This window comes from Lontra canadensis, unplaced genomic scaffold (genome assembly GCF_010015895.1).
Source record: "Lontra canadensis isolate GAN:19392208 unplaced genomic scaffold, GSC_riverotter_1.0 scaffold104, whole genome shotgun sequence".
Lineage (NCBI taxonomy): Eukaryota > Metazoa > Chordata > Mammalia > Carnivora > Mustelidae > Lontra > Lontra canadensis.
In genome coordinates this window covers 2,235,373-2,252,392 of record NW_022631098.1, presented here as the reverse complement: position 1 = coordinate 2,252,392, position 17,020 = coordinate 2,235,373, and the positions used below count along the sequence as shown (strand labels likewise).

General features: G+C 41.3%; 1 protein-coding gene across 2 annotated transcripts in view; it reads right to left on the bottom strand.

Annotated features, from left to right (window-relative positions):
• Positions 1–17,020, bottom strand: part of ATM (ATM serine/threonine kinase) — a 130,699-nt gene that overhangs the window by 16,777 nt on the left and 96,902 nt on the right. For both annotated transcript variants that reach the window (XM_032838312.1, XM_032838313.1), the window contains 10 exons: positions 16,591–16,758; positions 15,632–15,745; positions 14,707–14,924; positions 14,030–14,237; positions 12,970–13,083; positions 12,457–12,615; positions 4,382–4,520; positions 3,276–3,358; positions 1,923–2,063; positions 1,084–1,200 (listed from right to left, as the gene is read on the bottom strand). In XM_032838312.1, coding sequence (XP_032694203.1) covers positions 1,084–1,200; positions 1,923–2,063; positions 3,276–3,358; positions 4,382–4,520; positions 12,457–12,615; positions 12,970–13,083; positions 14,030–14,237; positions 14,707–14,924; positions 15,632–15,745; positions 16,591–16,758 — 1,461 coding nt within the window. The remainder of the gene's footprint in view (positions 1–1,083; positions 1,201–1,922; positions 2,064–3,275; positions 3,359–4,381; positions 4,521–12,456; positions 12,616–12,969; positions 13,084–14,029; positions 14,238–14,706; positions 14,925–15,631; positions 15,746–16,590; positions 16,759–17,020) is intronic.

Here is a 17,020-nt window from a genome sequence, read left to right as displayed (position 1 = left end):
TGAGTAAAGGAGCTTTGGCGGGGCCAGGGCAGAAGGGGATGGCGAGACCCGACAGAAGAGATGTGACTGCAGGGCGGGAACGGCAGAGGCAGTAACAGGGACTCGAGGGAAAGCAGGCTGGTAAGGACTGGCTAGTGGAACAGGTGTGAGATCTGAGGGGGGCAGAGAGGAGGAGAGAAAGGGAGAGAGGAGTTTAAAATGATGCTGATACTCTCCATGATACTTAGGAATTACTGCTCTTTTAGGAGTGATGACAGTATCGTGGTTCTGTTTTGTTTTTTAAAAAACATGGTCTATAACTACACACTGAAAGAAATGTTTACAGATGAAATGACAGGACATTTTGTTCCAACAGAATATTGAAGGGAAGGAAGTAGGTGGAAGTAGAATGAAAGAAATTATCCTGAGCCGATCACGACTGAAACCGGGCGCCAGTACAAGGCAGTTCGTTACGTTATTCTATGTACTTTTATATTATGTATGTTTGAAATTTCCAATAGTAGCAAAAAGGAAAAGACAGACCGCCTCCTGACTTTGGACCGAGCACCTGGGTGAAGGTGCCTACTTGTGACCTCTGTCAAATAAATAAAATCTTAAAAAAAAAATTCTGTAAAAAAAAAATCTAAAAACAAGATGCAAAAGTGAACTCACTGCTTTCTCCTCCTTCACAAAACCTGCCGCGCTCCTTCACTAGGGTGAAGCGGTCCTTCTGGGGGCGCAGGTATTCACCGAAAGTTCTACTTTAAACTTGCTGAGCCTGAGACAGCTCTTAGACCTCTACAGAACTCACTCGTCTTGTCAAATGCTGTATGTGACCTGACAAAAGACTTCTTTTTCAACTAACTTAAGGGAAAAGCAGGGTTTCATGACTATCGCACGGAAGACGGGCAAAAGGCAAAAGGACCAAGACTCCCGAGGCACCAACCACAATGTGCACTTTTCCAGTGACCAGCCACACAGACCTTGCGTAGCCCACAAAGTCTAAAATGTTTATTCTCTCAGCAAACACTGGCTGAGCCCTTGTCTGGGTCATGGCATCGTTTCTAGGCTCTTGCTGAAGGGGCAGCAGCGTGAAGCAGTCACCTTGTACGTGCAGATGGTCAGTTTCCTCTTCCGGGTCTCCGTGTTCCTCTGCAGTAACGTGTTACACATCTGGAAAACCTGCTGCATGACTGCATCCTGCCTCAGGTCGTCACGGCCCTTCAGAGTAATCAGAGCACGAACAACTGGGCACAGTCCATTTTATGATCAAATCACACAGAGAGCCACCCGAGGACAACGAGAGGGCGCTCAGGAATATACGTGAGCACCCGTCCTCCTCTTCACAGTCTCTTAAATGACTAAGACCTAATGCCGGTCTTTCGAGTAAGCTGTAACACTAGGGAGGCAGACCAGTTTAAAAAAACGTTCCCCCTTGCTGCTTCTGGAATTAGGCTACCTGGGACTCCTCCACTGGAGGGCACGAGGCACTGTCCCCCTCCACGACCTCCCAGCACAGCCGGGAGAATTTGGGAGCAGAGTGAGGGAGGAATGCTAGCCCCTTCCAGACAGATGTACTAGCTGCTGGCACAGTGCCACACTCAGGATCCCTTCAACTTGAACTCTTCAAGAAAAGAAGCAAGTCACCTAAACGGCTTTCCCAGAACAAGCAAGCGGACTGATAACCTCATCGTATCTGTACATGTCCAAAGTGTCCATTTGCTGCAGTCAGCTGTTACACTGCTGACTTTCCAGAGACACACGAAATTTAGGAAAAGCAATCTGCTTCTAGAAAATAATGCTTATTTATATTGTTTAAGTTTTACTCACTTGCAATTTTTGAGAAGAGAAATAAGGACGCAAAGCAGGAAGTAAATGTCAACTGCAGTTCTGACTTTTGTCACTACGCCACTATGGACTGCACGACCGGAGGGGAGTCTCACCTTGACGAGCTGTCTCCTTTCCTTGCCATCGGAGCCCAGACAGTCTATTATCTTAGGTAAATTTAAACCTCCTGCTAAACGAAATTCTGCTTTAAATGACTCTATAGTCACCAGATTTCTGTATTCTCCGGTGGGGTCCACCTAATGAAGCGTGTAAATGAAAGAACAGGTCAGGTACACTATGTGCTTTTAAAGGAAAATGAATTATAAATGACAATTGAAATACGAAACAGAGGAATGAACGACAACATGCTGTGGGTTAAGAGCTCAAGTGGTAATCTGCTTCCTGTTCAAATGAAAGAAACAGAATTCAACACCAGAAAGGCTGGGAAGTCACACAAGTCACCTTTCGAGGCATCTCTCCCTAACCCTGGGGCGCACAGTGTTACAAGAGTGTTGCCAAAAAGCTACTGAAGATTCAACCTGCTCTCTGGTCTCACGGCGGACTTTGTCAAGGTTAAGTCCTCTGAGAAACAGTAAATGTCTCACAATAACATAGTAAGGTAAATTTTTAAGGAAGTGTGTAGAGTGGTATTCTAGGTTGAAATGCTGCTAACTGGCATTTTCAGGAAATACTCAGCTTACCTACCTTTCAAATCAAATAACTACATATACTAAGAATGTAATCAAATGATCCTTTTTAAAAATTTTTTGTTTCTATTTTAATTCCAGTTAATTAGAGTTATTATTGTTAGTTTCAGGTGCACAAGATACGGATTTACACTTGCATATGTCACCCGGTGCTCATAAGACAAGTGCCCTCCTTCATCCCCATCCCCCACCCACCTCCCCTCTGGTCACCATCCATGTGTTCTCTGTAGTTAACAGTCTGTTACTCAACTATCATCTCTGTTATTACATACATCACTGCCAACTTGGTATTTCTAGCAATAAAAGATCAGTACAAGGTAGCTAAAGTATCATGCATATTACAGTTAATTTAATACTGTACCATGTACTGGATTACTTAATAGCATAATACATGATAGTCAATACATTCTAATACAGAGACTTTTTAAAATATAAAGCATTTAGGGACTTTCTTGCCCAGTTAAAAATTAATCTTGGCAAAAGCACATAGAACATTTTCTTCTTTTGGCCACTGAAGGTAACAGTCTACAAACCTTCTTCACAAGGAAGATGGAAGGTGTAAAACTGAAGGCGAAAGAAAAGAAAGCAGGAGAACCCTTTGAGTATTTTCAGGCTTAGGTAAAGGGAGTCTGTAAAGAAACTATAGGACGAAACACGAAAGTCCCAATCTTAACCACTTTGATGTCAAATAGTTAACCTGGAGAAGTTAATGGAAAAGAATTTAGTTCAATAAAAAAATCAAGACAGTTAATAGTAAATTACCTTAATTTCCATAGTTGGAACAACAACGTCTTCTAAATTCTTCAGTTTAGTAATTGGCTGGTCTGCTGGGATATTTATGCCTTCTGTATTTAAAATAAAGAGGTTTTGGTGACAAAAGGCACTGAGGAACCGCTCTGAAGGTAAAGCGGAAGAATTCAGTAGATGCCACAGACCCCAACCTGTGGTTAATCTGCGGTTCTGGCCCTGATCCAGAAATGAAGACCTAGGGCTTGGGACATGATGTAGTGCAGGGCCAGAGCAGGACAACGGCTGACATGGCTTACAAGTGACTCTGCAGGTACTTGGCATTAGCAATTAGGCCAGAACCCAGCTCACCCGTCGCAGCTGAGTGCCTTAAGATAATTACACAACAGCCTTCTGGCACACAGATAATGTACTCCCACCATATTACTATTAAATGTAACCAAAGGATGTGATGATTAATATGCTTTGTTTGCTTAGAGGAATACTATGAGAATTCTCAGTCTTATTTTCAAGTGTGAAGAACTTAAATGCAAAGACCTGATTCTGAACAGAAAAGGGAATACAATTGTTAAAATATGGGGAGAGTAACTTGAATGTATACACATAACCAAATATCACAGCAGTTTATAATCATTTGAACAGAGACAGTAAGAAGAGTGACAGATTACATGCAAGGCATTCTAACGCTTACAGAGGAAATGGTAAAGGCTTCTCATTTTTAAGACCTAGGGCACTGTGAGAAACAACATTTTAAGAAACCTCTGACCCTGAAAACTGTCAGTTATTCAGTTATTTTAATGGATTTGCCTCTATGCAATTAATTATCTGTGACAAGTATTTGTACAAGGAGATGACCTGGAGAAATCAAATAATTAATTCAGTACAGTCACATATTACCAGGTAACAGAAGATATTAAATGGTAAGGGACTAGGGGTTGCTGAAGCTACTGGAGAAAAATTCAGCTTTGGACCATGTGGGAACTGTAATTATAAGGACCTTCATGTCTGTAATGAACGTTATGTAGGTAAATTAGAGAGATTACGTATTAGGCTCGGTTCTTAGTATACCATCCAGAGAAAAACAGAGCATAAAATCAGCTGTCATTCTTTCAAACACTTACTTCTCTGAGTCTTCCACTGAGCGGCATCTAAGTTTGCTAATATGATGTAAGCATCACAGAGCGCCTCGACACTTCTGACCATGTAAGGTCTCCTACTTCGGATAGTGTGTATTATTCTGTTTGCAGCCTCGGTTCGATCCTATTCAGAAAAGAAAAAACAAGACAACATTACAGAAAGAAATACCCAACACTTATATTTTTCCATTATAACAAAAGGAGGAGCAGAATTCATGCACTAAACACTGGAAAGACTACAGTTGCTCAGAAACAGGAAAGTCACCTTGTGAATGAAATACATCAAAGGTGGAATAATATCAACAGTAAAGGACTTGGGGAGGGGGACAAGATGGCGGGGAAGTAGGAGGAGGCGCCTTTTCAGCCTGTACCCTAAAGTGAGCTGATTACCTACCAAAGAACTCTGATCACCCAGGAAATCAGCCTGAGATCAGAATTATACACGTCTGGATCTCTACAGGCGCAGAAGACGCCAGTGGGCAGGTAAAGCGGAGTGGGAAAGGCGGACTGATGTGGGAAGATAAATAACAGGGGGAGGGAGTCACCAGAGGTGACCGGTTGGAAAGTAATGCCCCTAATACGAGCGAGAGTGCCCTGCGTCTGGGGACCAGCATGCTCTTGGAGACTGGTTGAAAGCGCTCCGAAAGAGCAAAAGATCGCTGAGGGTGGGGAAACTGTGGGAATCGGGGCGGCTAGGGACAGGGGCTTAAGTCCCCAGTCCCAGGACAGCCACCCCTGGCGCGGAGCCAGAGAGAGTGCGGCGGAGAAACCAGGTCTTGGTCCCTGAGCCGCCAGCGCGCCCGAGAGTGCGTGGGTTCTGGCCCCTGTGAGGGGATGCGAGCCACGCCGGACCGCGGAACGCGCGCCCCTCCCCCTCCCCGAGAGAGGTACGAAGGCCCAGGCGTCGCTCTTTGACACGCGCCATTGTCTCAGAGCCTGAGACGCTCGCCCCGGACTCTCCCCTGAGAGAGGGGCGCGCGAGCCGGGCGCTCTTAGACCCAGAAAGACCAGGCACCGCCAGCCCGGGCCGGCGGGAAAATGTCAGCGTGCGATCGCTGCTGGGAACCTCTCGGGCGGTCTGGAGCTGCCCAGACAGCCGCCGCCGTGGTTTTGGGCACAAGCAGAAGGTCCTGCGTCCCCAGGGACCGCGACTCGGAACCTGCTCTGGGGATTTATCTGGGCTCTGCAGCACCCACAGGGGTACAGACGAGGCGTCTCTCTGAGAGGGAGGTCAGGGTGCAGTTTGCTTTCCTCTAAACCTACAAAAACCATCAAAAGCAATCAAGGCGAGAGGAAAAAGAAAAAAAAAAAAAGGTGAACATAAAAACCTCCAGAGAACAAAAGCCTGAAAAAACCGGTTTCCTCAGAGCCCACCCCCTTGAGGGGGACTGGAGGACTTAACTCAGGGAGCATCAGTGACTGAAAACCCACGTGGCAGGCCCCTCCCCAGAAAACCAACCAGGAAAGGAAAAAAAAAAAAAAAAGACTACAGGAGAACCACCACCACTACTTCATAGAACAACTTTTATTTTTAATTTGATCCCACTATTCTCTTTTTTTAATAGATAATTTTTTTTAAGATTTTTTTTTTTTAATTTATTTGACAGATCACAAGTAGGCAGAGAGGCAGGCAGAGAGAGACAGGAGGAGGAAGCAGGCTCCCTGCTGAGCAGAGAGCCGGATGTGGGACTCGATCCCAGGACCCTGAGATCATGACCTGAGCCGAAGGCAGAGGCTTTAACCACTGAGCCACCCAGGCGCCCCTATAGATAATTTTTTAACCTATTTACCATCACAGCGAGCTGTCCAGTACATCAAATTCCATAATAACCTTCTAACCTGAACTTTTTGATACATACACCTGTGTTTTTCTTTTGCATTTCTATTTTTTGAAATTTTTTTAAAATTTTAGTTTAGTTTATTCCTTTTTTATTTTTATTTTCTAATATTCATATAGAGTTAAACTTCAAAGTAATTCCGATTCCCCAATCAATACTACCCCATAGGTAAACCAATTCTTAATCCCCCTTTAGCCTAGGAAAGTTGAGTCCTTTAACAAAGATAACAAGATACATCCAGGAAGAATCCAAACAACCTTCCTCGCCCACACTGAGAATTTATAACCACTCTCCCATCTTTTTCTTCCACCGTGGTTCTGTGTTTTTGTGTTTGTCCTGACTGTATATAAATCTTACACTTGGGGTTCTTTTTGACAAGGTTCTTCCTTTATTTGCATATATATAATTTTTTTCTCTTGTTATATACTTTTAGCAGTCTTTTTGTTTGTCTGATTTTGTTTGTATACCTCATAAATCTTACCTTGGGGCCCATTTGGGCTGAACCTTCTCTTTCATCTTGCCTTTCTTTCCTGTCTCTCTCTCTCTTTTTTTTTTCTTTTTCCTTTCTTTTTTCTCTCATTTGGGTGGGGAATCCTGATTGCTCAGAAGTGTTCCAGGGTGCACCCAGACTGCACCACGGTCGATACAACCAGCTACATCTGTTCAGTCATCTCTCACCAAAATGAGTAGGAGGAGGAATGCCCAACAGAAGCAAAATACAGAGGATGGACCTTCTGCAACAGAGCTAACGGCTATCAACATAGACAATATGTCGGAAAGAGAATTCAGGCTAACAATTACCCAGGCAATAACTAGGTTGGAGAAAGCCATGGATGACCAAACGGAATTGATTAGGACCGAGCTGAAAGCGACCAGACAGGATGTTCACAATGTTAGGGCAGAGCGAAAAGCTACCAGGGCTGAGGTTCACAATGCTCTCAATGAGTTCCAATCTAATCTAAATTCTCTCAAAGCTAGGGTAACTGAGACAGAAGATAGAATTAGTGATCTGGAGGACAGATAGAGAGAAAGGATCAAGAGGAAGCCTGCAACAAACAGCTTAGAAGCCACGAAAACAGAATTAGGGAAATAAATGACGCCATGAAACGTTCCAACATCAGAATCATTGGAATCCCTGAAGGGGAGGAGAAAGAAAGAAGTCTAGAAGATATAGTGGAACAAGTTCTTCATGAAAATTTTCCCAATCTCGCGAATGGAACCAGCGTTCATGTACTAGAGGCCGAACGGTCTCCACCCAAGATTATAGATTCCAGAAAAACATCAAGGCACCTGATAGTCAAATTGAGGAATCATAATTGTAGGTATAATCTCTTGAAAGCCGCTAGGACAAAGAGGCTCCTTACTTACAGAGGAAAGCCCATCAGAATAACGTCAGACCTGTCCACAGAGACCTGGCAAGACAGAAAGGGCTGGCAAGATATATTCAGGGCACTAAATGAGAAGAACATGCAGCCAAGAATACTTTATCCAGCAAGGCTGACATTCAAAATGGATGGAGAGATAAAGAGTTTCCAAGACCGGCAAGGCTTAAAAGACTATGCAACCACCAAGCCGACACTGCAGGAAATATTAAGGGGGGAGGGCTATAAAAGAGGAAAAATCCTAAGAATAGCTTTGAACAGAAATATAGAGACAATCTACAGAAAGAAAGACTTCAAAGGTAACACGATGTCAATAAAAAGTATCTATCAATAATCACTCTCAATGTGAATGGCCTAAATGCGCCCATAAAATGGCACAGGGTTGCAGATTGGATAAAACGACAGGACCCATTCATATGTTGACTACAAGAGACCCATTTTGAACCTAAAGATACACCCAGACTGAAAGTGAAGGGATGGAGAAGCATCTTTCATGCCAATGGGCCTCAAAAGAAGGCCGGGATAGTGATTCTCATATCAGATAAATTAGATTTTAAATTAAAGACTGTAGTCAGAGATACAGAAGGACACTATATCATTCTTAAAGGGACCAAGATGATCTAACAATTGTAAATATCTATGCCCCCAATATGGGAGCAGCCAATTACATAAGAAAACTGTTAATCAAGATAGAGTCATATTGATATGAATACATTAATAGTAGGAGATCTTAACACGCCTCTCTCAGAAATAGACAGATCATCGAAGCAGAAAATCATTAAAGAAACAAGAGCATTGAATGACACATTGGACCAGATGGACCTCATAAATATATACAGAACATTCCACCCTAAAACAACAGAATACTCATTCTTCTCAAGTGCACACGGAACCTTCTCAAGAATAGACCACATACTGGGTCACAAATCAGGACTCAACCGATACCAAAAGACTGAGATTATTCCCTGCATATTCTCAGATCACAATGCTTTGAAACTGGAGCTCAATCACAAGGAGAAGTTCAGAAGGAACTCAAACACCTGGAAGCTAAAGATCACCTTGCTTAAGAATGCTTGGACCAACCAGGAGATCAAAGAAGAACTGAAACAATTCATGGAAACCAATGAGAATGAAGACACTTCGGTCCAAAACCTACGGGATACAGCAAAGGCGGTCCTAAGGGGGAAATACATAGCCATCCAAAGCCTCCCTCAAAAAAATTGAAAAATCCAGAACACAGCAGCTGTCTCTACACCTTAAAGAACTGGAGAATCAACAACAAATCAAACCAACTCCACACATAAGAAGGGAAATAATCAAGATTAGAGCTGAGATCAATGAGGTAGAAACCAGAGATACAGTAGAACGTATCAATGAAACTAGAAGCTGGTTTTTTGAAAGAATCAATAAGATCGATAAACCATTGGCCACACTAATCCAAAGAAAAGAGAGAAAGCCCAAATTAATAAAATTATGAATGAAAAGGGAGAGATCACAACTAACACCAAGGAAGTAGAAACAATAATCAGAAGTTATTATCAACAGTTATATTCCAATAAGCTAAGCAACCTAGATGAAATGGACGCATTCCTGGAAAACTGTAAACTCCCAAAATTGAACCAGGAAAAAATCGACAACCTAAATAGACCGATATCTAGTAACGAGATTGAAGCAGTGATCAAAAACCTCCTAAAAAACAAGAGCCCAGGACCTAGATGGATTCCCTGGGGAATTCTACCAAACTTTCAAAGAAGAAATAACACCTATTCTCCTGAAGCTGTTTCAAGAAATTGAAGCAGAAGGAAAACTTCCAGACTCTTTCTATGAAGCCAGCATTACCCTGATCCCCAAACCAGGCAAAGACCCTACCAAAAAAGAGAATTTCAGACCAATATCACTGATGAATATGGATGCTAAGATCTCAACAAGATCCTAGCAAACAGGATCCAACAGCACATTAAAAAGATTATCCACCATGACCAGGTGGGATTCATCCCTGGGCTACAAGGATGGTTCAACATTTGCAAATCAATCAATGTGATAGAACAAATTAATAAGAGAAGAGAGAAGAGCCACATGGTCCTCTCAATTGATGCAGAAAAAGCATTTGACAAAATCCAGCATCCGTTCCTGATTAAAATGCTTCAAAGTATAGGGATAGAGGGAATATTCCTGAACTTCATAAAATCTTATCTATGAAAGACCCACAGCAAATATCATCCTCAATGGGAAAAAGCTCGGAGTCTTCCCATTGAGATCAGGAACACGACAAGGATGCCCACTCTCACCACTCTTGTTCAACATAGTATTAGAAGTCCTAGCAACAGCAATCAGACGACAAAGAGAAATAAAAGGTACCCAAATTGGCAATGAGGAAGTCAAACTCTCTCTCTTCGCAGATGACATGATTCTTTATATGGAAAACCCCAAAGACTCCATCCCCAAACTACTAGAACTCATACAGCAATTCAGTAACGTGGCAGGATACAAAGTCAATGTACAGAAATCAGTGGCTTTCTTATACAATAACAATGAAAATACAGAAAGGGAAATTAGAGAATCGATTCCATTTACTATAGCACCAAGAACCATAAGATCCCTGGGAATAAACCTAACCAAAGAGGTAAAGGATCTGTACTCGAGGAACTACAGAACACTCGTGAAAGAAATTGAAGAAGACACAAAAAGATGGAAGACCATTCCATGCTCTTGGATCGGAAGAATAAACATTGTTAAAATGTCTATATTGCCTAGAGCAATCTATACTTTTAATGCCATTCCAATCAAAATTCCACCGGTATTCTTCAAAGAGCTGGAGCAAATAATCCAAAAATTTGTATGGAACCAGAAGAGACCCCGAATCGCCAAGGAAATGTTGAAAAACAAAAATAAAACTGGGGGCATCACGTTACCTGATTTCAAGCTTTACTACAAAGCTGTGATCACCAAGACAGCATGGTACTGGCATAAAAACAGACACATAGACCAGTGGAACAGAGTAGAGAGCCCAGATATGGACCCTCAACTCTATGGTCAGTTAATCTTCGACAAAACAGGAAAAAATATACAGTGGAAAAAAGACAGTCTCTTCAATAAATGGTGCTGGGAAAACTGGGTAGCTATATGTAGAAGAATGAAACTCGACCATTCTCTTACACCGTACACAAAGATAAACTCAAAATGGATAAAAGACCTCAACGGGAGACAGGAATCCATCAGAATCCTAGAGGAGAACATAGGCAGTTATCTCTTCGATATCAGCCACAGCAACTTCTTTCAAGATATGTCTCCAAAGGCAATGGAAACAAAAGCCAAAATAAACTTCTGGGACTTCATCAAAATCAAAAGCTTCTGCACAGCAAAGGAAACAGTCAACAAAACAAAGAGGCAACCCTCGGAATGGGAGAAGATATTTGCAAATGACAGTACAGACAAAAGATTGATATCCAGGATCTATAAAGAACTCCTCAAACTCAACACGCACAAAACAGATAATCATATCAAAAAATGGGAAGAAGATATGAACAGACACTTCTCCAATGAAGACATACAAATGGCTAACAGACACATGAAAAAATGTTCATCATCACTAGCCATCAGGGAGATTCAAATTAAAACCACATTGAGATATCACCTCACACCATTAGAATGGCCAAAATTAGCAAGACAGGAAACAATATGTGTTGGAGGGGATGTGAAGAAAGGGGAACCCTCCTCCACTGTTGGTGGGAATGCAAGTTGGTGCAGCCTCTTTGGAGAAAGGTGTGGAGATTCCTCAAGAAATTAAAAATAGAACTTCCCTATGACCCTGCCATTGCACTACTGGGTATTTACCCCAAAGATACAGATGTAGTGAAAAGAAGGGTCATCTGTACCCCAATGTTTATAGCAGCAACGGCCACGGTCGCCAAACTGTGGAAAGAACCAAGATGCCCTTCAGCAGACGAATGGATAAGGAAGATGTGGTCCACATACACTATGGAGTATTATGCCTCCATCAGAAAGGATGAATACCCAACTTTTGTAGCAACATGGACGGGACTGGAAGAGATTATGCTGAGTGAAATAAGTCAAGCAGAGAAAGTCAATTATCATATGGTTTCACTTACTTGTGGAGCATAACACATAGCATGGAGGACAAGGGGAGTTAGGAGAAGGCATTTGGGGGAAATTGGAAGGGGAGGTGAACCATGAGAGACTATGGACTCTGAAAAACAATCTGAAGGGTCTGAAGAGGTGGGGGGGTGGGAGGTTGGGGGAAGCAGGTGGTGGGTATTAGAGAGGGCACGGACTGCATGGAGCACTGGGTGTTGTACAAAAACAATGAATACGGTTACACTGAAAATAAATTAAAAAAAAAAAAGATTAAAAAAAAAAAAAAAAAAACCAGTAAAGGACTTGGGTGTATTTTGAAATTATTTTTTCTTTGCTCAGTGCTGTGAGGAAAAAAAGTACTGGTATCTACTACACCCGGAGAATATTCAGGAATTCTGAGCCAGTGTTAGGTGGCAAAATAACAAACCGAATACGGGGGCGCCTGGGTGGCTCAGTGGGTTAAAGCCTCTGCCTTCAGCTCAGGTCATGATCTCGGGGTCCTGGGATCGAGCCCCGCATCGGGCTCTCTGCTCAGCAGGGAGCCTGCTTCCTCCTCTCTCTGCCTGCCTCTCTGCCTACTTGTGATCTCTCTCTCTCTCTCTCTGTCAAATAAATAAATAAAATCTTTAAAAAAAAAAAAACAAAAACAAATACGGCCAGAAAATCCCTGAGACTTAAGAAAGGAGAGCTGTGGGGAGGTCCGAACGCTGCAATTCAAAAAGGTACATATGTTTAACCCACATACCTCATCGAGTGGAGAGCTTTGTTTAGGTGCATTTTTAATTATTCGGTTCCTTCTTGCTGCCTCTGGTTTGGTCAAAAATTCATCCTTGTTTGCATTTGCTAAGGCCAGTATAATAAACAAAGTGTGATGGGGGTGATCCATTGAAATCCGAGAGATAAGCTGTCAAAGAACAAAGGACTGTTAGATTTATGCAACCAACCAATTAAACAAAAACAGAAAATCCATAACATTTTTCCTTTTGTTTGGCATCACAGATATGTGCTTTTCCACCAGATGCCACCGTGGGCAGAGTGCGTGTATGTGTGAGACAGAGGAATGGGTAGAAATGACAAAGAAACAGAGTAACTTATGTGGAGTGAGAGGAGACAAAAGGGAATTTTTATTCCTGCCCTTTTACAGCAAAATAAATAAGAATGACTAGAATCTTTCTGTATTTTCATATCCTAGAGTAGAACAGTAATATATAAAATACGAAAGAAAAGCAGCTGTGTTTTGATTTTCAAGTTTACTTACATTATTGAGGACTTCGTGAAATCCAAGGCCTCCCATCATTTTGGTCCCCATTCTAGCAGCCAACTGGTACATAAGAGGCAAAAATTTGTATGATGGAATCTTCATTCCATCGGTCTATCATTAAAAAAAAAAAAAAAAAGCCTTAAGAAACATGCATTTTAAAAAGTCTCGCATCTAAGCAAGTCAATTTTTCTAAAATAATGCTACTAGCACCATCATCTTCTTGTTGTTAATAAAACTTCACTAATTACATCTTTTCCCTTGACATTCATCTTAGTCTTCCTGATGGGTATTCTAGATTGATTCACTGGTAAGACACAGCATTTGATCCTAAATTAAATTGTATTCAGAACTAGAACACTTGCAGTGATTTCATTCCAGTGAATCTAAGGAAGAGAAATGTGGATCTGAGGGCTATTGTGATCTTGACTACAGAGAAGGCGGTGTGTGATACACTGGAGGAACTTGTGCCCTGTACGCTAATCCTAACGGGATTTAATGAGCACTAGCAGCAGAGACCGCTTGTATCTATTAAGAGTCTTATAATTCTTTTCATCCAGGAGAAACATTTTACTTTTAAGCTTCAAGTTGGTTGCCAATGTAGATCTGGTAAGCATAACTTTAATAACTTTAACTTTTAGGTATCCTCAATAAAATCCAAAGTTTTTACATGAAAACTTATGAAATACTACTGCCTTAACGTTTTCCTTAAACTTTATTTTTCATTTACAAAAGTAATTCACTTAAAAAATCTCAGAAATGATAAAGCAGGAGGAAAAACCTGCCTGTGGTCACATCATCTTTAACTGCCTTCCAGATCTCCTAGTCTGGCATCCTGGCACTTCCCAGCAGTAACTGAGAAGGAATAGGCAAAGAATGAACTAGATACTCTCATCTCTGCAGAAACCTGCATCACTGGAGCTCAACGAGTACCTATGAGTAGAGCATCAAACCTAATACCAGGGATACAAAGAATATATGAGATCTCTGTCACTGGTGGGCTTATGTCTAAGCTTGTGAAACACAGGCTGGAATACTGGGTTTAAAAGAGAAGACTTGCCTTCATCATGCCATTGACTTCAGAAACTCCGGAATTTTCAAGCCAGAGAGAACAAAGACGGAATATCCACATATCATGTCCTTCTCCACTCAGTAAGCAACTGATGTAATTTTCAACTGCTTTACATAAGAAGCGCTTACGGTCCTCTTTCAGGGCACGGAGCGCGCACTCATCCAGCTCCAGCTCCCGCTGGACCTTTACTGTGTATCTTGCATTGGATAATTAAAAGAAAACACAAAACCCATCAAATGGTACGGAACTACAAAGTCATACATGAAAGGCAACACAAATGAACAGTCAGGTATCCATCCCCAGAGAAAAATGAAAATTCTAAAACTACTAAGGGAACAAACTTTTAATATCCGGAAGTAAGTCTGTGCAATTCAAAAGCCATTCTAGGCAACTGGGGACAAATGGACCCTACCTGAGATGCCTACTTAACTCCCTTCTCTACTTTCCCTATCGTATACCAGACAAAGGCAGGTCTGAAGAAGGGTTTGACTATATTGGAAGAGACAACTCTTCTGTATTTAAATTGAACACCTATCTCTTTGCAACTATGATACCAACAAAACAAAAAGCCCTATACTCTACAATGTCTAGAATCACAGACCATGAATTCACGCTCTGGTTCTGTACATCTGTCTTATCACTTTCACTGGTGGACATCTCATTACCTGTTGGTCTGGATTTTATGTTCCCTGAGAAGGCCCACTTCCTCTTTGGCCCTTTTCAGAAGAGCCTGCTTGTTTTCAAACTCTGATGATTTCATGTAGTTTTCAATTCTCTGGTACTGAGTGTCTGAGAACCGTGCCAATGAGAGAAATGCTTTCATCTTTCCATTTCTAAGCTCATCACTGCTTTCTCCATCATAATTTCTAGCAACTTCCACTGCCTTGAAGAAAACACAATCCATTTATATTACAGAGATACTAAATGCATCCAAAGACTCAAATCAAAGAAATACTGCACTAAATTCAATTTATATATATATATATATGTATGTGTATATATATAAGCTAAAATATAATATATATATAATATATATATATATATACACACACACACACACACACAAGCTAAAATATATGAAGCACACTATTTTAAATTTTCAAATAGCCTTGATGGTGCAGAAATAACCCAAACAGCTAATATTTTAAAGAACTATATAAAAACACAAGGCTCCAAAAAATTTAAAGACAGTCATATAATGATTTCCATGCTACACTAGCTATTTCCAAAACTAATTAAATGAAAGGAATTAAGGGGCAATTCAGGAAGGCAGAAAGGGAATGGACTACAGAAGTGCAAGTCCTACTTGGAGGGCAGCTGAGATTACAAAGGAATAAAGACTGCCGTGGATATTCCTTAATCAGCTCTTTTTGTAGATAAATGAGAAATGATCAGAAACAGCTGGCTGCGAGTAGCGGGAGGTGGGGGCAGAGGGAAGACAGACAGTGTCCTTTTTTAGTACTGTATTTCATTCTGCTTTAAAAATTACACAGAGCTACAACAGCTATATATCCAAAAAATGAAGGCCTTGATGAAAAGATCAAGGGTATTCATACTGAAGAGCTCTCCAGGGCTGCTAGGAAGGCTTACCTTCTCTAGGTAGGTCTGCATGATGACCGCAGGGTTCTCCAGGCAAGTTTCCGCTAACCAGGTGCCGCACACCCTCAGACATTCTGCATATATAAGTCTTAGGTCGGGGTCATTCTGTATACAGAAAGCAAAACCATAAAATGCAATTCACCAGCAAAATATACGAAAATATCTTCCATGTAGGTGAAAAAGCAGGATAAAAATATTTTTCCTCATCTGCTTTCACCATACAATGATTTTAATAATGACAAATAGGTGAGTTTTATGAAATAATCTTCTCCTACTATTAATTATTATTGCTACTACTGAAGCAACTCACGATTACTGAACACTTGTATACACCAGGCACTCTACAAAGGCTATGTTTCATTTCCAGAGGTTCAAGGCTCAGGAACCCTGTGAAATGAGTCCTGCCATTGTCCTAATCCACTGAGTGCAACATCACCGGTGAGGGAGAGCTCCAGAAGCTAACAAGTTTTCAGTAGCCAGTAGTAGGAAATTATCGGCCATTGTATTTCCTAAGCAGGTAGACTGACAAGTCACAGCAATTATCAGCCATTGTAGTTCCCCAGCAGGCAGACTGACAATCATTCCAACTTGCTCCTCTTTTAACTTCTGTTCTCACGTCCTATTCGTTTCAAACTTATAGTAGCTCTTTCATGTTTGTTTCCTACGCACCCTTTTCCAATTCCACATAAAGTTAAAAATAAATAAATAAAAACAGTTTAACATTGGGATAAATCAAATGAATCTACCACAAGATGGAATGGCAGAATTTCTGCAAACAGGAAAAAAACTAGTATTTTCTAGACTGCTTTAACAAATACTAATTTTCCAGGCTCCTTTTTACAGTTTCTTGTTCATGGACCAGTAACTTCACAGTGGATTTCTTAAAAATATTTTAAAGCACAGTCACTCTTTTATAACAGGAATTCATTCAGCCAATAAAAGAAGTGCACCTCTGCACAGCTGGCATCCAGCTTCTTGATCATCTGCTTGAGGATACTCAGGGCGAGACTCTGCTCCTTTTTTGCCCAAAATACTTGGGCTTCCTCCAGCTGCCACTCAGAGACTCCACAATGAGCTGGATTATATTGTTTAATTTGAAATATTGCCCTTTCAGGGAGCTGAAATGAAAAGAACAGATAAGAATTACTACTTTTACTATTACTACTACGAGCACGAGTAATAATTAGGAGAGCTGTAACCACCACTCACTGACGACCCTCCGTCAGGACCGGCTCAAGCACATCTCCACCTGCCTCCTCCAGCCCCATATAGGCCTGTTTTTCTCTTCAGTACATATAAGCATACAAGCATATGTACATACATATATGTGTGTATACGCACACTATATACAATCAGTGAACGGTTATCGATGTAGTAAGC